A 23409-nucleotide genomic window follows, 5' to 3' on the forward strand; every position below is an offset into this window, starting at 1 on the left:
ATATAGACTTAGCATGGGGTCTATATGGTGTCAGCCTTGGAGTGCTGCTGTGTGCATTTTCCTCTGGGTGCTCTGGGCCTGGTGTGGTGGAGGACTTTAACCATGTGGAGCACTGTAAAGACTCTCTACATGCTCATCCCACCACGGGGCTACCTGGGGGGGCAGCAACCTGAAGAAGATATGCCAGCGCCTGGAGGACAAGCCCTGATTTGTCACCCTCTATGACCCCCACAAACAGATGCCCCTCTAATCTGCCTACACCTTCAAATGGTCTGACGGGGAGAAGTGCAAGGATCAGCCCTAAGGTGAGTTAAGGTCTGGGGACAGAGGGAAGATGATCACACACACACACAGACTATGACAATTCACAGTTCTACAACTTAAATTGTGGTCTCATATGAAGAACACTATTCTGGTCCCTTAGAAATGGACTTATATAAACTAAAGCTCACTGTCTTGATCAGAGAATGTGTGAGCCTTTGTTTCGCCCACACATTCCATAACTCACTATCTTCCTTTAGTAATAGCATGAATCCCCGCAGTAAATATAGAGCTCTTGAATTTCACCTAATTACAGCAGTAGGTTATAATTTAAAAGATAAGACAGTAGATCGGTAGACAGTCGGGCACTGCTTTCCCGCAGTTCTGCTAACGACGGCAAGAGCAGGTGTTCGTTCGGGTACAGATTGTAAGAAGCTCTAGTAAGCAGGTGCATGGGGTTTCTCGGCTAGTGATTCCGAACAGATGGGAATTAAATCAGGAAGCCCCTTTGTTAAAGAAACAGACAATGTCACACAGTATACAGTCTGATAAATAAAATATTTGGCTTTGGAAAAAAAAGATTATTGAAATACTGAGTTTTCATCATTCCTGAAATGTTAAATCTGCACACCCTGTACAAAATAATCTGTATCAATAGGCACCTGTCTCGCCGATAATCAAATTGATGACCCCTCTCTCTCTCTCTCTGCCTCTTTCTCTCTCTCTATCTCTCTCCATGTCTCTCTGCCTCTCACTCACACTCTCTCTCTGCCTCTCTTTCTCTCTAGTTCTCTCTCTGCCACTCTTCCTCCTTCTAGCTGGCCTCCAGTAAAGCCAGTAGTAATATGGAGCCCTTCCCCCAGTCGGCCTAGATGCACATGCGTCTCATGGACAGTCAGACGGTGCTGGATGACTTTGCAGATGTGACCCAGAACAAGAGAGGCCAACTGAACCCAGACCAGCACCAGTCTGAGCCCCTGGAAAAGGAAGCCACCTATACCCTGACCAACGTAGTGCCTTAGATCCGAGAGTTCAACACCGGCCCCTGGGCCCAGCATGAGGACCGCATCAGACAACACCTCAACAACTACTGCCGTGGCAATGCCTAGGTCAACACCAGGAGTTACCTCGGCCGGGAACATGATCAGACGGTGACAACCAGGACTGTGTGGGCATACCAGAGTACCTGTGTACGGCCTACTGCTGTCCAGACTATTACCACAATGCCCCCTACCTAGAGCGCTACCGCCTCCCCGTGTTTGGGGCCTACGGCCTGAATGATAGGGTCAACAATGCTGTGGTAGAGGTGCCTATCAAGATCCTAGAGAAGTTTCTGAAGGAACGGATGGACGTGGACAAGAACTACCAGATATTCTACAATGAAAGTGTGCCTGATGACATGTAGCCATACTAGGAAATATTTTGTCTCTAGCTAAATGATGACAGACATAAAAGCAAGGTTGAAGTATTGTGATGTGGATGCATTTATTCATACATACACTAGAGGGCGCTTCTGACAAACGTCTGTGGTCAAATGTTTCTTCATGTTTCTTTAATCTGCTTTGAAGCGACCTTTAATGGTTATGTGATTGTGAAGAAACGCATAAGACTGATGCAACAATGTAATTTCATTTGTGTTGATTGACAAAGAGCCGGGAGGGAGAATCGTGCTGTGCTTGGTGTAACATTCAGGGGAGAATGACTGCCCCTCACAAGTTGACCGACCGCGGTACTGCAGGTATTGTTTCCAGAAAAAAGGATACCCATTATACAGAATTGGGAAATGGCGATCTCCTTGGTCAATATTCATGGTATACAGTGCACTCGGAAAGTATTCAGACCCCTTGACTTTTTCCACATTTTGTTACGTTACAGCCATATTCTAAAATGGATTAAATAAATAAAAAATCCTCATCAAATCTACACACAATAGCTCATAACGACAGAAATATCTTATTTACATAAATATTCAGACCCCTTGCTATAAGTCTCGAAATTGAGATCAGGTGCATCCTGTTTCCACTGATCATCTTTGAGGTGTTTCTACAACTTGAGTGGAGTCCACCTGTGGTAAATTCAATTGATTGGACATGACTTGTAAAGGCACACACCTGTCTATAGAAAGTTCCACATTTGATAGTGCATGTCAGAGCAAAAACCAAGCCATGAGTTCGAAGGAATTGTCCGTAGAGCTCAGAGACAGGATTGTGTTGATCTGGGCAAGGGCACCAAAAAAATGTCTGCAGCATTGAAGGTTCCCAAGAACACAGTGGCCTCCATCTTTCTTAAATGGAATAAGTTTGGAACCACCAAGACTCTTCCTAGAGCTGGTTGCCCGGCCAAACTGAGCAATTGGGGGAGAAGGGCCTTGTTCAGGGAGGTGACCAAGAACCCAATGGTCACTCTGAGAGATCCAGAGTTCCTCTCTGGAGATTGGAGAACCTTCCAGAAGGACAGGTTCTCCCATCTGAGCCACTCCTCAGTAAAAGGCACATGGAAGCCCTCTTGGGGTTTGCTTAAAGGTATCTAAAGAGTTGTCAGACCATGAGAAACAAGATTCCCTGGTCTGATGAAACCAAGATCGAACTCGTTGGCCTGAATGACAAGCATCAAGTCTGGAGGAAACCTGGCACTATCCCTACGGATAAGCATGGTGGTGGCAACATCATGCTGTGGGGATGTTTTTCAGCGGCAGGGACTGGGAGACTAGTCAGGATCGAGGGAATGATGAACGGAGCAAAGTACAGAGAGATCCTTGATGAAAACCTGCTCCAGAGAGCTCAGACCTCAGACTGAGGCAAAGGTTCACCTTCCAACAGGTCAACGACCCTAAGCACACAGCCAAGACAACGCAGGAGTGGCTTCAGGACAAGTCTCTGAATGTCCTTAAGTAGCCAAGCCAGAGACCAGACTCGAACCCGATCAAACATATCTGGAGAGGCCTGAAAAGAGCTTTGCCATGAAGCTCCTCATCCACCCTGACAGGGCTTAAGAGGATCTGCAGAGAAGAAGGGGAGAAACTCCCCAAATACAGGTGTGCCGAGCTTGTAGCATCATACCCAAGAAGACTCCAGGCTGTAATTGCTGTCAAAGGTGTGTCAACAAAGGGTCTGAATACTTATGCAAATGTAAAATTTAATTTTGTTATGCATTTGCAAACATTTCTAAAAACCTGTTTTTGCTTTGACATTATGGAGTATTGTGTGTAGACTGATGAAGAAAAAACCCCAATTCAATCCATTTTAGAATAAAGCTGTAACTTAACAAAATGTGGGAAAAAAATCAAGGGGTCTAAATACGTTCCGAATGCACTGTATAAAAAAATCAGCAAACACAATCATGTACCAGTAATTGCTCCAATTTCACCAGATGTCTTTCACCAGATGTATGTCCTTGAACCGATTACTTTAAAATCCCTCAGCCTGCAGTACCTCGTCAGCCGTAAACTTGAGAAAGACAATGAGAGGGAACAATACTGAGCTACCCTGCAACTTCACTGCCTAGAGTAGCTCACATTGTGCATCTAATGTTTCCAACAATTCCTCCACGTAGCAAGATGGTGACACTTCCTGACATTCTTGCGCAACTGAGCATTCTCATCGGAAACAATGAGATGACGTCATCGATGGCATTGTCACATTTTTTTTTCTTACTGTCTATGATTACATGAGAGTAAACTTAACATTAAAATTCGGGTTCTTAGACAAGCATTACATCACTGTTGAAACATTACGCCTTGAGCCGCTGGCTGTGACAGAAAACCAGGACCATTAGGAATGTAGGTCAGAGGACCGGAAAGGGTTAAATGCACCCCATTTGCAGAATTGACCAGTCATAAAAGGCTTTAAGATGCATCTGTCTCTTCTTTTCATTGCTAAAGCACAGCTGAGTGGTTCCTCTGTGGTTCCTCTGTCCTTTTTGGCACACGTAGTCTTTTTTGGTCTAAACAAATCCCCGCAGCGATATTTATAGATCTGTATTCCTAGAACTGCAGGTAGTCTAGTGGTTAGAGTGTTGGGTCAGTAATTGAAAGGTTGCTGGGTGAAATCCCAGAGCTGACAAGGTAAAAATGTGTCGTTCTGCCCCTGAACAAGGCAGTTAACCCACTGTTCCTAGGCCATCATTGTAAATAAGAATTTGTTCTTTAACTGCCTTGCCTAGTTAAATTTAAAAAACTACAAGTCATCCCAAACAGCATAGACTATAGGATACACATCCCCTGTATACCTGCATATGTATAAACTCCTTGTGTAGGCCTGTCTGTGCTAAATTACTTTCCACACACATAAAACAACTGAGAAAATATCTTCAGCTCAATAATAAATTAGGTCTTTGAATCAATGTTCATTCAAACCACAGGGCTGGTAACCTCAGGGGCCCCCAGATAGGAAAATGTGTAGAATTGCAAGAAATTTGTTTTAACACGGCTAAATATTTAGCTCAGCCTCATGGCAAATTGTGAACAAAAGCAGACGATGAGCTTAAAGAACAGCAAATAAAGATCTCTGCCTCATGACAAAAATGTGTAGAATAGCATTACTAAACAGTACAGTTTTCTCTCTGCACCGTGGCACAATATGTTGAAATGCAGTAAGTTAGCTGATCCCCCACTCCAAACCCCCCCCAAAGTCGGTGCCCTGGGGCCCGAAACGCAGTAGCCTGGTATTGGTTACTGAAATACATCAATGCCATCTCATTTAGAAAAGACCGCTGAAGAATGACAGCCTCTTATTGCAGGCTCAGAATTCAGTGGTGAGATAAATTCATAACTGCATAGTAGTTTGCCAAAACACGACCCAGTTAAAACTTCTTTGGGAACGGGGGCAGTATTGAGTAGCTTGGCTGAATAAGGTGCCCAGAGTAAACTGCCTGCTACTCAGGCCCAGACGCTAGAATATGCGTATAATTAGTAGATTTGGATAGAAAACACTCTGAAGTTTCTAAAACTGTTTGAATGATGTCTGTGAGTATAACAGAACTCATATGGCAGGCAAAAACCTGAGAAAAATCCAAACAGGAAGTGGGAAATCTGAGGTTTGTAGTTTTTTAAAGTCATTGCCTATCCAATATACAGTGTAAATGGGGTCGGCATGCACTTCCTAAGGCTTCCAATAGATGTCAACAGTCTTCAGAATGTTGTTTCAGGCTTCTACTATGAAAGGGGAGCAAATAAGAGCAAAACACACATTTATTGTCTACCATGGAGTCCTGGGAGTACCATCCGGTGAAGATCATCAAAGGTCAGGGATTAATTTTAACGCTATTTCTGTCTTTTGTGATACCTCTCCTTCTTTGGAAAATGGTTGTATGGTTTTCTGTGGCTAGGCGCTGACATAACATAATTGCAAAGTGTGCTTTCGCCGTAAAGCCTTTTTGAAATCAGACACTGTGGCTGGATTAACAAGACGTTTATCTTTAAAATAGTGTATAATACTTGTATGTTTGAGGAATTTTAATTATGAGATTTCTGTTGTTTGAATTTGGCACCCTGCAATTTCACTGGCTGTTGGCGAGGTGGGACGCTATCGGCCCACATATCCCAGAGAGGTTTTAACCTGTAATGAAAGTATTCCCCCATAGTTCTCCTTGCCTGGGCATGTTCAGTACAAAACCTTTTTGGGGAACGGTGCAGATGGAAATCTATGAACGTAACTGTAACGGTTTTCCTCGTCGTCTGAGGAAGAGTAGTCAAGATCAGAACAATGGGTGGGCATCTGTCCGCGGTGGCGGCTTTGGCGCGGGACGTGGACCCCACTCCGCCATAGTCTTGCCCCCCTTACGTGGCACCTTTGGAGCGGCGACCCTCGCCGCTGACCTCGGACTGGGGACCCTTGCAGCGGGCCCCGAATCGATGGGAAACTCTGGCAGCGCCGGACAGGTGAGTCAACTCCGGCAGCGCCGGAGTGAAGGGTGGCTTCGGCAGTGACTCCTCTTTCACCCCAGCTGCCAACCTAACCCTGATACAGTTGACCATCCTACCCATGCCAGATTATGGAGACATAATTTAAAGATCGGCAGGTAAGGGTGCTCTCGAGCGGCTAGATGTTCTTTACCATTCGGCCATCAGATTTGCTCCTTATAGGACACATCACTGCACTCTATACTCCTCTGTAAACTGGTCATCTCTATGTAACCGTCCTCACTCCCCCGTGAAATATCTACTGCAGCCCTCATCCTCCACATACAACACCCGTTCTGCCAGTCTCATTCTGTTGAAGGTCCCCAAAGCACACACATCCCTGGTTTGCTCCTCTTTTCAGTTCGCGACTGGAACGAGCTGCAACAAACACTCAAACTGGACAGATTTTTCTCAATCTCTTCATTCAAAGACTCAATCATGGACACTCTTGTGGTTTTTTTCTGTGATGTATTGTTGTCTCCACCTTCTTGCCCTTTGTGCTGTTGTCTGTGCCCAATAATGTTTGTACCATGTTTTGTGCTACTAACATGTTGTGTTGCTACCATGTTGTTGTTATGTTGTGTTGCTACCATGCTGTGTTGTCATGTGTTGCTGCCTTGCTATGTTGTTGTCTTAGGTCTCTCTTTATGTAGTGTTGCGTTGTCTCTCTTGTTATGATGTTTGTTTTGTCCTATATTTATATTGTATTTATGTTTTATTTTTAATCCCAGGCCCCTGTCCCTGCAGGAGGCCTTTTGCCTTTTGGTAGGCCGTCATTGTAAATAAGAATTTGTTCTTAACTGACTTGCCTAGTTAAATAAAGGTTAAATAAAAACAAAAATAAATAAAATGGTATTTTAAAATTCTAGTGGCGTTGTTTACCCAGTAGTGCTGAATTTCAGCCTCAGCTGAGTTTCTTTAAATCACTCAAATGTATTTATAAAGCCCTTCTTACATCAGCTGATGTCACAAAGTGCTGTACAGAAACCCAGCCTAAAACCCCAAACAGCAAGCAATGCAGGTGCAGAAGCATGGTGGCTAGGAAAAACTCAACCTAGAGAGGAACCAGGCTATGAGGGGTGGCCAGTCCTCTTCTGGCTGTGCCGGATGGAGACGATAACAGAACATGGCCAAGATGTTCAAATGTTCATAGATGACCAGCAGGGTCAAATAATAATAAACACAGGGGTTGTAGAAGGTGCAACAGTTCAGCACCTCAGGAGTAAATGTCAGTTGGCTTTTCATAGCCGATCATTCAGAGTATCTTTACCGCTCCTGCTGTCTCTAGAGAGTGGAAAACAGCAGGTCTGGGACAGGAAGCACGTCCGGTGAACAGGTCAGGGTTCCATAGCCGCAGGCAGAACAGTTGGAACTGGAGCAGCAGCACGACCAGGTGGACTGGGGACAGAAAGGAGTCATCAGGCCAGGTAGTCATGAGGCATGGTCCTAGGGCTCAGGTTCTCTGAAAGAAAGAAAGAAAGAAAGAGAGAATTAGAGAGAGCATACTTAAATTCACACAGGACACCAGATAAGACAGGAGAAATACTTCAGATATAACAGACTGACCCTAGCCCCCCGACACATAAACTATTGCAGCATAAATACTGGAGGCTGAGACAGGAGGGATCGGGAGACACTGTGGCCCCGTCCGACGTTTAAACATATAGATTTTCCTTTGTACTTCCTCATTTCCACCATTTGTTTGCCATGCATCCTTGATTAAAAAAATAGCCTTCATTCCAATGTATTAGCTGTATCAGTTGATTCATCATCGTTGCTTTTGTCAGGTCAGTCAGCTATTTAGAGAACTCATTGCTTTGTTTTTCAGGTGTGCGCGGGTATTGGAGGTCTCCTTGCTGTCTGTGGTCAGAAGAGTAGCCCATTTATTTAGCTTTATTATTTTCTATCAATATTTGTTGATGATGGTCGACAATATCAGTAGACAACTAGCCTATAGCTAGACACCAATACGCATCCAATCCATCCAACAAGTATACGTTAATGACAGTAGGCCTATAGTTGACTCTTTTGGTTAGAAGCATTTGATTTGGCAATGCCACAGGCCTACATTATTTTGTGTGCCCATGAAAACTACCGGCAGTGTTTTATGCCTAGTGGAGGGTAAATGCAAGTAAACGCAGTTTACCCTCCTTTTCTTCCAGAAAAATACATTAAAAGTATAGGGAACGTATTTTTTTTTCTCTCACCACGACCGGCAATCAGAGTTTACCCAACTATTTAAAAAAAATGTTTTACCATTACAACACTGGCTACTGGTAGGCCTATTTGACGTTCATGGTAATACACAATAGCCTATACAAGTAAATTAACTGTGTGTTAGGGTGACCATCACGTTTTTCCAGGGACAGTTTCAGACCCATTTCGGGTGTCCCGACTTTTCAGGCTACAAATAAGGTCAATTTGTCAGCATGATGCATCAATTAATGTAGACCTAATCCATGGCAATCACCGAATGTCATTAGACTCACTTTTTGGTGTTTTGTAAACAGATGTTGATTTCCATTCGTCAAATGGTGTGAGTATACATGCAGTTTGGATGCTGGAATTATGTTGGAGTAGACAAACATGCATAACAGGTAACCTACTTTTTGAAGTGATTTGTTTGACAAATCATGTTCATGCCAAAAAGGTCATACGTTTTACCGTTAAATTATGTCTTTGTTATTAGGCCCATAACTTCTTTTTTTTAAGAGACCCCAGAATGTCACAGTGTAATTCACACTCTGACTGGATTGTCCTGACTCCCTCCTGTGTACCAGAGTCCTAGCTTAAAAATGGACCAATAGAAGTATAAAGTTGGGTTCCGATGGAATGTAGGAATGGCAACATGCAGGAACGCCCCGAATTGCTGGCCGCAAATGCACCCTTATGGATGGAGAACAACAGATGCCGGTGACCCAGTGGCATGTATTCATGAATGCCAAGGGAAGCCAGGCTTCCACAAAAAATGTACCAAGAAAAAAATGACCAATACTAAATAATTTATCTTTTGTCTCTCTGAGGTTTCATAATTTTCCTTCCATTTGCAAGAGGCTGAATGTATCTCAATGGAGGAGGGGCAAGCGAAACAGCGCCTCTCTGGCTCTGTATGTGTAGCCCATCTATCTGATGCTGTCTGGTCAAAAATAGTATGATATTGTTGCTGCCCTTTGCATTGAATGCAAGGGGAGCCAGCGAGCATTTGGCCTCCCTTGATATTTTTTAAAAATACAATAATATCCAAACAGCTTTGAGCTAAACTGAGTGAGCTAAACTATGAACGGTCCTGGCACACCAAAAGAAAAGTGTGAAGGGACGCCAGTTTGGATTTGGCTTCACACCAATCACACCACATCAAGCCAAATGTCATTGACAGAAAAACATGTGAATTGTTTCATCTTGTTGTGTTGTTGTCCTCAGGTGACTAGCTAGCTAGCTAAAATTGTCCCTTTCCTGAATTAGCCATGGACTGAGATAGGGATTTGGACTTGTGGTTTTGCTTAATTATCCGTACTGGCCAATGATTATGATGTTAATTCTGATCCAACCATAAATTCATACATTGTGCCTCTGGCCTGAGAGGATGGAAGTTCAATATGTAGCTAGACTTAGTAGGCAAATGTTAAGTAGCTGGCTAATCGTTTCCCATGAAAGGAAGTTAGGCTAGCGATCAAGTATTTTAGCCAGGTAGTCTAGGACAACAAAAACTAAAAGTGTGCACTGCGTAACAAAGTCATAGACTGTTTCGGCAACATGAAAAAGGAGGATGGCATTGCAGTTTCTCTACAAGTAGTATGAGTCAACATGTTTTTTCTCCTTATGCACACACAAACACACACATCAGTATCATGGACTGCAACATGAATGTTTAAAGTCATCAGTGTATTAGACTAAGCATAGGTGGTTTGATGATGTTGAAATGTTGAAGTTGAAATGCTGCTGTGGTACTGTTTTCTTTGCGAATTGTGTTAATTTTCTGGTGTTCTAAATCAATAGTTGTTTAGTAGTCTGACAATCTCGGCAACATTGACTTGATTGACCATGCTGTAGGTCATGTAACTGTTCGTTACATGCAATACGCTTTGTGAACTCCACCAGCCATGTTGCTCTCCGTTTTTGTGATGAAACAAAGGTGTGGTTGAATCTATTCTGTGTTTTCTTATTGTCTTGGCCTTATGCCTATATATCACGGTGGCAAGTCATATGAACTAGCCGGTTATATAGAGCAAACAACGCAAGTATCACAACACATCTGTTGTAATGTTTTTTCCCTGGCTTGGCTTCCTCAGTGACTTTACTCATGCGCCACTACTGCGGTGACCATAGCAACGAAATAAACAAACATTTTCAACATGTGAAAAAGTGAATAGATGTAACACCAAAAGCATTCATAAAAAAAGTATTTAAAGGCAGGATAAAATATTAACTCAAAATGAGGTTAGAAAACAATGATTTGTTATTGTAAAACGTAACTCTGTAAACCTATAATCATATAATTGCACAGTCAGCTAAATTAGATTATCTGTTAAAGGACGTGCTGATTTATCACCACCCAGGCTACTTTGTGTTGAGCGTGTTGGAATGGGAACGGGCCTCAACCAATGAAAACTGTTGGTGGGCGAGGCCGGTACGGGCCGAACCCTCCTCGTTACATGTGCTGCAGCGAGGGGTACTTGCTCCGGTGTGCACGCGGCATTTCTTTGCGCTCGGAACAATGGACAAGGATACAGGTGGAGAAAACATAGACGAATTTCGAGAGAATTTCATATAGGCTGCTGGAGTGTAGGCCTACAAAATAGATAATTTGGTCACGGATGTGTTTATTTTTTTATTTTTTACTGTGTATATTACACATTTACTTTGTTTAGCAATGCATTCTAAAAATGTTGGACCATTTTGCGAATGTCTTCCATTTCAGGTAAGATATCTATAGCACACGATTGAAACAATTCTTAATTTGATAACCATATTGTGTTGGTGATATAGCTTAAAACTGAGGCAAACATATTCAGGAGAATATATCTATCCATGAACTTTAGTGCGCAAAGTTCCAAACGCATTCTTGAAAGTTTCCAAAGTACCCTAGATTTTCAGAGGGGCGTGCCTATGGTGCCTTCGATGGTATCCGTATGGTCTCATATTTAGGTATCTTAATAATAGATGTACTATTACAACGACAACGTCGAATCATCATTATGGCTGTTCTCAAACGTGTGCTTATGCCATACCAGTTAGTGAATATGCCAAAAGGCGAAACCACGTTTTGAAAACTGTGCTGATATAGCTGATACCAGCTCCATTTCCCCCACTGGCCAGAATAGGCCCGCGACTTAATAACTTATTCTTCTCACTGAAGGTCAATGGTGCGTAAAGAACCCCTCAGGGTGGAATCCCAAGGGCACATTTTACGGATCAAATCGTGTAGTTGAGGGTAAAAACTATTTTGTAACTAATTTATAGCCCTCCACATCACAATCAAGTTGGTCATGCTGGTCTATAACGCACACGTGAAAGGTCTATGTGTGAATTCTATGAAGTCAAAGTAATGTAATCTATTTTCCCATTCACAAAGCATTTATAGCTAAGCACGCCATGGTAATTAACTGTGCCGTTTGCCACTCTGATCTATAACACCAACGTTAAAGGTCAATGTTAGAATTCTATGCAGTTAATGTAATGCCATTTATATTCTTCCATTCATATAAACATACCTCACTTACCAAAAAGAACACGGACACAACACAGCATTTTCGGACTTAGAAAATATGGCCATTTTCTAGATGAAGCACATTAAACAATTGCGGAGGACTTCGCTGAAGAATCCTACTATTGACGTTTTATATGTTTACTTTTTCTTGAATAGATTTAACAAAGATTCATGTTAAAAGCATTCCAATTAAATTCCCCATTTCAGACTCATAGCATTAACTATTTAAGTGAGTAAAACATACTAACACAGGGTGTTAAAGCTAGTAGCTAGCTAGCCATTTCACACCGGTTACACTTATCCCCCTTTGACCTCTTTCTCCGCAGCCACCCCAGCAGCTGGGCAGAGCCCAAGTGAGTTATCTGTTAGCATCAATGTAAAATTATACATATGAGGTCATCTATCGAAACGCTATCTAGCTAGCCATTTCATACCGGTTACACTTTGAATATCAATCTTTGTTAAATATATTGAACAAAAATATTATCGCAACATGTAATCATTTCAAAGATTTTACTGAGTTATAGTTCATATAAGGAAATCAGTCAATTGAAATAAATTCATTAGGCCCTAATCTATGAATTTTACATAACTGGGAATACAGATTTGTATCTGTTGGTCAAAGATACCATAAAAACAAGGTAGGGGTCTGGATCAGAAAACCAGTCTGTATCTGGTATCACCACCATTTGCCTCATGCACTGTGACACATTACTTTTGCATTGTGTTGATCAGGCTGTTCATTGTGGCCTGTGGAATGTTGTCCCACTCCCACTCAATGGCTGTGCGAAGTTGCTGGATATTGACGGCAACTGGAACATGCTGTCATACACGTAGTCCCAGAGCATCCCAAACATGCTCAACGGGTGACATGTCTAGTGAGTATGCAGGCAATGGAGGAACTGGGACATTTTCAGCTTCCAGGAATGGTTTACAGATTCTTGCGACATGGGGCCATGCATTATCATGCTGAAACATGAGGTGACGGCGGCGGATGAATGGCACGACAATGGGCCATCAACAAAATTAAATGTTTTCGTTGTCTGTAGCTTATGCCTGCCCATACCATAACCCCACCGCCACCATTGGGGCACTCTGTTCACAACGTTGACATCAGGAAACCGCTCGCCCACTCAATGCCATATACGTTGTGAGGCCGGTTGGACGTACTACCAAATTCCCTACAACGATGTTGGAGGCGGCTTATGGTAGGGAAATGAACATTCAATTCTCTGACCACAGCTCTGGTGGACATTCCTGCAATCAGCATGCCAATTGCACGCTCCCTCAAAACTTGAGACATCTGTGGCATTGTGTTGTTTGACAAAACTTCACATTTTAGAGTGGCCTTTTATTGTCTCCAGCACAAGGAATACCTGTGTAATGATCATGCTGTTTAATCAGCTTCTTAATATGCCACACCTGTGAGGTGGATGGATTACCTTGGCAAAGGAGAAATGCTCACTAAGAGTGATGTAAACAAATTTGTGCACAACATTTGAGAGAAATATGCTTTTTGGCATATATAACCTTTATGGGATCTTTTATTTCAGCTTATGAAACATGGGTCCAACACTTTGCATGTTGCTGTTTCTATTTTTTCTCAGTGTATATTCAAGAAAAGTCCAACTGAAAAATGTAAATAGTATTAACTTTAGTAGAAATGATTATTCAGCGATGTCCTCAACATCCTCAGCAAAAAAAAGCTACATCTATTAAATTGAAATAAAATGTTCATATTTCCTTTAACATTCTGTGTTGTGTGCATATTATTTTGATAAGCCTTATTAATGCTTTATACAGTACTAGTCAATAGTTTGGACACACCTACTCATTCAAGGGGTTTTCCTTATTTGTACTATATTCTACATTGTAAAATAATAGTGAAGACATCAAAACTATGAAATAACACACATGGAATAATGTAGTAACCACAAAAGTGTTAAAGAAATCAAAATACATTTTATATTCTTCAAAGTAGCCAACCTTTGCCTTGATGGCAGCTTTGCACACTCTTGGCATTCTCTCAACCAGCTTCACCTGGAATTATTTTCCAACAGTCTTGAAGGAGTTCCCACATATGCTGAGCACTTGTTGGCTGCTTTTCCTTTACTCTGCGGTCCAACTCATCCCAAATCATCTCAATTGGGTTGAGGTCGAGTGATTGTGGAGGTCATCTAGTGCAGTACTCCATCACTCCTTCTTGGTCAATTAGCCCTTACACAGCCTGGAGGTGTGTTGGGTCATTGTCCTGTTGAAAAACAAATGATAGTCCCACTAATCACAAACCAGATGGGATGGCGTATCGCTGTAGAATGCTGTGGTAGCCTTGCTGGTTAAGTGTGCCTTGAATTCTAAATAAGTCACAGACAGTGTCACCAGCAATGCACCCCCACACCATCACACCTCCTCCTCCATGCTTCACGGTGGGAACCACACATGTGGAGATCATCCATTCACCTACAGTGCCTTGCGAAAGTATTCGGCCCCCTTGAACTTTGCGACCTTTTGCCACATTTCAGGCTTCAAACATAAAGATATAAAACTGTATTTTTTTGTGAAGAATCAACAACAAGTGGGACACAATCATGAAGTGGAACAACATTTATTGGATATTTCAAACTTTTTTAACAAATCAAAAACTGAAAAATTGGGCATGCAAAATTATTCAGTCTCCTCTTATTTGAGCTGTTCTTGCCATAATATGGACTTGGTCTTTTACCAAATAGGCCTATCTTCTGTATCCCACTCCTGCCTTGTCACAATACAACTGATTAGCTCAAATGCATCAAGAAGGAAAGAAATTCCACAAATTAACATTGAACAAGGCACACATTGTTGATTGAAATGCATTCCAGGTGACTACCTTATGAAGCTGTTTGAGAGAATGCCAAGAGTGTGCAAAGCTGTCATCAAGGCAAAGGGTGGCTACTTTATCTATTTTAATTTGTTGATAACACTTTTTTGGTTACTACATGATTCCATATGTGTTATTTCATAGTTTTGATGTCTTCACTATTATTCTACAATATAGAACATAGTAATAATCATTGGAGTCATTAAAACTTGTTTTTCAACCACTCCACACATTTCTTGTTAACAAACTATGGTTTTGGCAAGTCGACATCTACTTTGTGCATGACACAAGTAATGTTTCCAACATTTGTTTACAAACAAATTATTTCACTTATAATTCACTGTATCACAATTCCAGTGGGTCAGAAGTTTACATACACTAAGTTGACTGTGCCTTTAAACAGCTTGGAAAATTCCAGAAATTATGTCTTGGCCTTAGAAGCTTCTGATAGGCTAATTGACATAATTTGAGTCAATCGGAGGTGTACCTGTGGATGTATTTCAAGGCCTACCTTCAAACTCAGTGCTTCTTTGCTTGACATCATGGGAAAATCAAAAGAAATCAGCCAAGACCTCAGAAAACAAATTGTAACCTTCCACAAGTCTGGTTCATCCTTGGGAGCAATTTCAAAATGCCTGAAGGTACCACGTTCATCTATACAAACAATAGTATGCAAGTATAAACACCATGGGACCACGCAGCCATCATACCGCTCAGGAAGGAGATGCGTTCCGTCTCCTAGAGATGAACATACTTTGGTGCGAAAAGTGCAAATCAATCCCAGAACAACAGCAAAGGACCTTGTGAAGATGCTGAAGGAAACGGGTACAAAAGTATCTATATCCACAGTAAAATGAGTCCTACATCGACATAACCTGAAATGCCGCTCAGCAAGGAAGAAGCCACTGCTCCAAAACCATAAAAAAAGCCAGACTACGGTTTGCAGCTGCACATGGGGACAAAGATCTAACTTTTTGGAGAAATGTCCTCTGGTCTGATTAAACAAAAATAGAACTGTTTGGCCATAATGATCATCGTTATGTTTGGAGGAAAAAGGGGGAGGCTTGCAAGCTAATTAACACCATCCCAACTGTGAAGCACTGGGGTGGCAGCATCATGTTGTGGGGGTGCTTTGCTGCAGGAGGGACTGGTGCACTTCACAAAATAGATGGCATCATGAGGTAGGTAAATTATGTGGATATATTGAAGAAACATCTCAAGACATGGTTGCAAATGGGTCTTCCAAATGGACAATGACCTCAAGTATACTTCCAAAGTCGTGGCAAAATGGCTTAAGGACAACAAAGTCAAGGTATTGGTATCGAGTGGCCACCACAAAGCCCTGACCTCAATCCTATAGAACATGTTTGGGCAGAACTGAAAGAGCGTGTGCCAGCAAGGAGGCCTACAAACCTGACTCAGTTACACCAGCTCTGCCAGGAGGAATGGGCCAAAATTCACCCAAATTATTGTGCGAAGCTTGTGGAAGGCTACCTGAAACATTTACCCAAATTAAACAATTTAAAGGCAATGCTACCAAATACTAATTGAGTGTATGTAAACGTCTGATCCACTGGGAATGTAATGAAAGAAATAAAAGCTGAAATAAATTATTCTCTACTATTATTCTGACATTTCACATTCTTAAAATAAAGTGGTGATCCTAACTGACCTAAGACAGGGAATTTTTACTAGGATAAAATGAAAACTGAGTTTAAATCTACTTGGCTAAGGTGTATGTAAACTTCTGACTTCAACTGTTTACAACAAATACACTGCTCAAAGAAATAAAGGGAACACTAAAATAACACATCCTAGATCTGAATTAATATTCTTATTAAATACTTTTTTCTTTACATAGTTGAATGTGCTGACAACAAAATCACACAAAAATTATCAATGGAAATCAAATGTATCAACCCATGGAGGTCTGAATTTGGAGTCACACTCAAAATTAAAGTGGAAAACCACACTACAGGCTGATCCAACTTTGATGTAATGTCCTTAAAACAAGTCAAAATGAGGTTCAGTAGTGTGTGTGGCCTCCACGTGCCTGTATGACCTCCCTACAACGCCTGGGCATGCTCCTGATGAGGTGGCGGATGGTCTCCTAAGGGATCTCCTCCCAGACCTGGACTAAAGCATCCGCCAACTCCTGGACAGTCTGTGGTGCAACGTGGCGTTGGTGGATGGAGCGAGACATGATGTCCCAGATGTGCTCAATTTGATTCAGGTCTGGGGAACGGGCGGGCCAGTCTATAGCATCAATGCCTTCCTCTTGCAGGAACTGCTGACACACTTCAGCCACATGAGGTCTAGCATTGTCTTGCATTAGGAGGAACGCAGGGCCAACCGCACCAGCATATGGTCTCACAAGGGGTCTGAGGATCTCATCTCGGTACCTAATGGCAGTCAGGCTACATCTGGCGAGCACATGGAGGGCTGTGCGGCCCCCCCAAAGAAATGCCACCCCACACCATGCCTGACCCACCACCAAACCGGTCATGCTGGAGGATGTTGCAGGCAGCAGAACGTTCTCCACGGCGTCTCCAGATTGTCACATCTGTCACATGTGCTCAGTGTGAACCTGTTTTCATCTGTGAAGAGCACAGGGCGCATTTGCCAATCTTGGTGTTCTCTGGCAAATGCCAAACGTCCTGCACGGTGTTGGGCTGTAAGCACAACCCCCACCTGTGGACGTCAGGCCCTCATACCACCCTCATGGAGTCTGTTTCTGACCGTTTGAGCAGACACATGCATATTTGTGGCCTGCTGGAGGTCATTTTGCAGGGCTCTGGCAGTGCTCCTCCTGCTCCTCCTTGCACAAAGGTGGAGGTATCGGTCCTGCTGCTGGGTTGTTGCCCTCCAACGGCCTCCTCCACGTCTCCTGATGTACTGGCCTGTCTCCTGGTAGCGCCTCCATGCTCTGGACACTACGCTGACAGACACAGCAAACCTTCTTGCCACAGCTCGCATTGATGTGCCATCCTGGATGAGCTACACTACCTGAGCCACTTGTGTGGGTTGTAGAATCCGTCTCATGCTACCACTAGAGTGAAAGCACCGCCAGCATTCAAAAGTGACCAAAACATCAGCCAGGAAGCATAGGAACTGAGAAGTGGTCTGTGGTCACCACCTGCAGAACCACTCCATTATTGGGGGTGTCTTGCTAATTGCCTATAATTTCCACCTGTTGTCTATTCCATTTGCACAACAGCATGTGAAATTTATTGTCAATTAGTGTTGCTTCCTAAGTGGACAGTTTGATTTCACAGAAGTGTGATTGACTTGTAGTTACATTGTGTTGTTTAAGTGTTCCCTTTATTTTTTTGAGCAGTGTATATATGGGGGATTGGAAATGATGCAGACAATAACATTACATTTACATTACATCTAAGTCATTTAGCAGACGCTCTTATCCAGAGCGACTTACAAATTGGTGAATTCACCTTATGACATCAGTGGAACAGCCACTTTACAATAGTGCATCTAAATCATTTAAGGGGGGGGGGGTGAGAAGGATTACTTTATCCTATCCTAGGTATTCCTTGAAGAGGTGGGGTTTCAGGTGTCTCCGGAAGATGGAAGGTACAATCTATCTGCAATATCAATACCCCCCCCCCCCCCCCAAAAAAAGAAAATAGGCCAACGAGGTTTCAGATCTATCCCAGATCTTCCAAAGTGAAAGTGGATTATTTTTGTGTTTGATGTGGAGATGTGCAGTGTCTGAACTAGGGCTTATGTTGTCCAACTGTGAGGAATGGAGCTAGACCTGCACCGACCTCTATGATGCGTAAAGTATGCAATGTCTCTTGTCACTCCCAAGTTCGGGAGGACTATCAGGGCAATCTACCCTTCCAATGAGTTATTGCATTAGAAAGCAAAATAGAAACCGCCTAAACGAAATGCAAAACTGTTTGGACAGCCGAACAGTCGGCAGTCAGTTACTCTACAGTATTTCCAGTAAATCTGCTTAAGGGATTTTGCTAGCTGATATCCTCTGTTCTATGGTGGACATCACGGTCTGTTATATGACTGTCTGTTATATAAAGCTGCAATTGCTGCCCGTCTGTATCTGCTCTCAGCCACCATTTCCAGCGTCTGCCTGAGGATGTGTGTTGTTCCCCCAGGGCTGGTGGCGGTACTGCTGACGGTACTCCAGTGGGCAGGGCGAGGCCTCCCTTCTCCTGTCAGGCCCATCTGTGACCCCCGCGTTCTGGACCGCTTCATCATGGAGGCCCGCGACACAGAGACCGCTCTGGTGAGACACTGACTGACCGGGCCTAACCACCACTAGATGGACCTGGGCAACTTTTACATGTCTGGAAAATGTCACATTAGAAGTGAAATGTATGAGGATATTATTACAGTGTATTATGTACAGAGACACTTCATCTTTATTTGTGTGTCTGATCTTGCTCTAACTGTCAATCTGTCTTGCCTTCTTTCCCTCACGCAGCGAGGTTGCAAGGCAGGGTGTGGCGTGACAGGCACCTTCGTGGTTCCACTGACCAACGTTGACTTTGTGGTATTGGAGACAAAGGATGTGAGTACCTGTCTATCAGTTAAATACCTACTGTACATGACCAGCACAAGCCAGGGCCATATAGTATAGAGAGAAGTGTTTGGCCCATTTCCTCTGGTTTCTCTACACTGAGTGTACAAAACATTAAGAACACCTTCCTAGTAAGAGCTGCAACTCCTTTTGCAGAACAGACTCAATTTGTCAGGGCATGGACTCTATGAGGTGTCGAAAGTGTTTCACAGGGATGCTGGCCCATGTTGACTCCAATGCTTCCCACAGTTGTGTCAAGTTGACTGGATCTCTTTTGGGTGGTGGGCCATTCTTGAGACACACGGTAAACTGTTGAGTGTGGAAAAACCCAGTTCTTGACTCACTCAAATCTTCAATCTGCCCATACCGTAGCCCCACCGTCACTATGGGACATGGTTCACGTTGACATCAGCAAACCGCTCGCACACACAACGCCATACACGTTGTCTATGGTTCAATCTTTTGTCTTGCCCATTCACCCTCTGAATGGCACACATACACAATCCATGTCTCAGTTGTCTCAAGACTTAAAATCCTTCTTTAACCTGTCTCCTCCCTTCATCTGAAATTAATAAGGGATCGTAGCTTTCACCTGGTCAGTCTGTCACGGAAAGAGCCTGGTCAGTCTGTCATGGAAAGAGCCTGGTCAGTCTGTCATGGAAAGAGCCTGGTCAGTCTGTCATGGAAAGAGCCTGGTCAGTCTGTCATGGAAAGAGCCTGGTCAGTCTCATATGGAAAGAGCCTGGTCAGTCTGTCATGGAAAGAGCCTGGTCAGTCTCATATGGAAAGAGCCTGGTCAGTCTGTCATGGAAAGAGCCTGGTCAGTCTGTCATGGAAAGAGCCTGGTCAGTCTCATATGGAAAGAGCCTGGTCAGTCTGTCATGGAAAGAGCCTGGTCAGTCTCATATGGAAAGAGCCTGGTCAGTCTGTCATGGAAAGAGCCTGGTCAGTCTCATATGGAAAGAGCCTGGTCAGTCTCATATGGAAAGAGCCTGGTCAGTCTCATATGGAAAGAGCCTGGTCAGTCTGTCACGGAAAGAGCCTGGTCAGTCTGTCATGGAAAGAGCCTGGTCAGTCTGTCATGGAAAGAGCCTGGTCAGTCTGTCATGGAAAGAGCCTGGTCAGTCTGTCATGGAAAGAGCCTGGTCAGTCTCATATGGAAAGAGCCTGGTCAGTCTCATATGGAAAGAGCCTGGTCAGTCTCATATGGAAAGAGCCTGGTCAGTCTGTCATGGAAAGAGCCTGGTCAGTCTGTCATGGAAAGAGCCTGGTCAGTCTGTCATGGAAAGAGCCTGGTCAGTCTGTCATGGAAAGAGCTCTGGTTCAGACAGATCTGTGTTGATGACCGCATCTGTGTGTCCTGCATGAGCTATATTTAGGGGGTAGATCAGCTTTAACATAGATTGTGGCTTCTATCAATGTAATTGTCTGCATCATTTCCAATCCCCCATATATTATTGTCAATATATATACAGTACCATTCAAAAGTTTTCGTTATTTTTACTATTTTCTACATTGTAGACTTCTTTGGTCCTTAAATGAAACTGGTATAATTTTCTTTAACCATTTTTGGTCTTTAATACAGAGCCGACAGACAAGTTCCTTATTTTTCCCTCCTTCCACTTGCCTCTTCCATTTTTTGCGTTAATGCTACAATTAGTTGGATGTAATTTTAGGTCGAGCAGACATTTCCATATATTTCTCTTAGCTGCATGTGTGACATAACTCCAGCATTGATTTTTATGATATCATTATCAAAGATTAAACCGTTTTTAAACATTTCGTCGCTCAACATTTTTTTAAATCAATTTGCATATTTGAGTTTAACCATAGTATTTGTATATTTGAGTTTAACCATAGTATTTGTATATTTGAGTTTAACCATAGTATTTGTCTATTTGAGTTTAACCATAGTATTTGTATATTTGAGTTTAACCATAGTATTTGTTGTAATATGTGTAGGTTTTATTCTGGTGGATTAAAGTTAAATTGCGACCAGTTTCTATGGCTTGTTTTTAAAAAAGCAATATTTTAGAGATGATTTCATTTTCAAATGACCAGAAGTGAGGTGTTGTAATCTGAATAAAGGAAAAGTCCTGTATGAACTTCCATTGAGTCCATTGAGCTCTCTCTGCCAATACATTCATTTACGTACAGTGTACCCCCAGTATACTGGAATACATTGGCCCTAATGTGCATGGTTCTTTTGCTATATATGGCAATGTATAATGACATATTCAGGGAGTTTTGTTTTAACGTATGTGTTTATGTAATGTGTAATTTGTGTGTGTTTTCCCAGACTGAGGAGCAGGCTCTGGAGGTCCAGTCGGGGCTGTTTCTGTTCGGCCAGGCCCTGGGTGCTGTGAGGGAGTCAGTGAGCCGTGCTGCCGTAAAGAGCCTCATCGACAACAACAAGAGCAACATCCACAGCCTGGGCCAGGTGCTGCGCAGCCTCCACATCAAGGTGACTCACTGAGGACTGTGAGTGTCTCGTCTACAGCATGACCAGTGGATGGGACTGTGGTGTGAGCAGGGATTCCGTGTGGCTCACTTGGTAGCGCATGGTGCTTGTAACGCCAGGGTTGTGGTTTCGATCCCCACGGGGGACTGGTACGGGGAAAGTATGCACTCGCTGCTGTAAGAGTGTTTACTAAAATGTAAACAGTTTGTTTACGTAAGACCAGGAGATGTTCCTGGTCTGATCAATTGACCAGGGAAAAACTCCTGTCCCTTTTTAATTGGATGTGTCTCAGTGTGCACATACTGTTCCTCCACAGCAGAGAGCCTAGTTGTAGATTGGAGTCCTTGGAAAGATCATGGACCATGGGTACAGTCAGTCAGAAGTTCCTCTCCCCTCAGTGTGCCACCACCTGCCTGCTGTGTTTGTTTGCTTCTCGGTCAGAAGCCAGGAACTTTTCAGGGTAGGGCAGTTCAGTGACTGCAACGGCATTGAGCAGGCCAGACATAGCAGTGGGAGTTATGGAAAGGGAACAGAATGTTTCTTCTATTTGGCTGCGTAACGTTTTTGGTATGGAGTAGCGGGGCGGGAAGAAAACCTGGAATAGAACCCCTTCCACAGAACAGATGAGTGGTGCTTTCTTTTTAGGGTTTGTATGTTAGCCCTTGTTCTTCCTCTCATCCAATGAACAGGACCTGTCCCTCTCTCCAGTGCCAGCAGTAGGTGACTCAGCGACCAGGAAGGTGTCGTCCCTATCCGAGCTGCTCCATGTCCACACCAACTTCCTACGAGGGAAGGTTCGCCTGCTGCTCACCAACGCACCTGCCTGTCAACAGAACAGCACGTGATTGGAGCTTTCCCGGAAGACAGAGGCTGTGATTGGACCGTTGTTTAGAGAGAGGATGAGGTCATTGGACTTCTGCTGAAATCTCTGAATGGACTTCCAAGTATGGAATGTGTAGACAAGGTCATTGTTGACTGGATAGAAACTGGTGGGAAAGTCAGTTGATGTGGGTGGAGCTGATGAGAAACCATGACCGTGTGAGAGAGAAAAAAAATGTCACTTCTACAACTCATTGACCTCATCAGTTCCTAGTACTACCTGTCAGTACCACAATGAGCTCTGATGCATGCAGCGGGAATAAGCTACAGACAGTACCCGCTGGGCACAGACGTCAATTCAATGTCTATTCCATGTTGGTTCAACTTAATTTCATTGAAATGACGTGGAAACAACATTGATTCAACCAGTTTGTGCCCAGTGGGTACAGACCATATGAGAAAATGATATATAAAGTCCTAAATCCAATGATTTCGATTTTTCATTTTATTTATACATTGTCTTAAAATGTGTTTTTTGTATAACTTTTGTGTTATAAATCTCTATTTTCATATACAAGTGTGTACTTGGAAGTCTTTGAACCATATTTTATGATTGATGCTCAGGTTTAACATACTGTAGTCAAGTGGTTTGTGTGTTCATGTAATATGCTTGTCAGTACTGTTATAATTCAGACAATGTATTAGTCACTTCTCACTGTGTGCTCTCTGCACCCGGACTGTCCGTGTGGCCCTCCCTCCGACTTACCCTGTCTTTGGGGTCAGAGGAGACATTGTAATTTCACCACCAGGCAGCACACAGCTCTCTGGCCTAACAAGCAGAGCTCTGAGA

The 23409-nt window shown here is 43.1% G+C and overlaps 1 protein-coding gene across 1 annotated transcript; it reads left to right on the forward strand.

Moving 5' to 3' along the window:
• Positions 1 to 10875: 10875 nt before the first annotated feature.
• Positions 10876 to 23124, forward strand: LOC135549163 (erythropoietin-like). Its single transcript, XM_064979206.1, has 5 exons — positions 10876 to 11078; positions 18855 to 18985; positions 19184 to 19270; positions 21579 to 21743; positions 22430 to 23124. The coding sequence occupies exons 1-5, from the start codon at positions 11063 to 11065 to the stop codon at positions 22583 to 22585; spliced, it is 555 nt and encodes a 184-aa protein (XP_064835278.1). The 5' UTR covers positions 10876 to 11062; the 3' UTR covers positions 22586 to 23124.
• Positions 23125 to 23409: the final 285 nt, after the last annotated feature.

This window comes from Oncorhynchus masou, chromosome 12 (assembly GCF_036934945.1).
Source record: "Oncorhynchus masou masou isolate Uvic2021 chromosome 12, UVic_Omas_1.1, whole genome shotgun sequence".
NCBI lineage: Eukaryota > Metazoa > Chordata > Actinopteri > Salmoniformes > Salmonidae > Oncorhynchus > Oncorhynchus masou.

What these genes read in the sequence shown, in the direction of transcription:
- LOC135549163 (XM_064979206.1), top strand. An exon ending in TGGTATTGGAGACAAAGGAT is followed by an intron (nt 19,271 to 21,578) that starts GTGAGTACCTGT and finishes GTGTTTTCCCAG; the next exon opens with ACTGAGGAGCAGGCTCTGGA. An exon ending in TGCGCAGCCTCCACATCAAG is followed by an intron (nt 21,744 to 22,429) that starts GTGACTCACTGA and finishes TCCAATGAACAG; the next exon opens with GACCTGTCCCTCTCTCCAGT.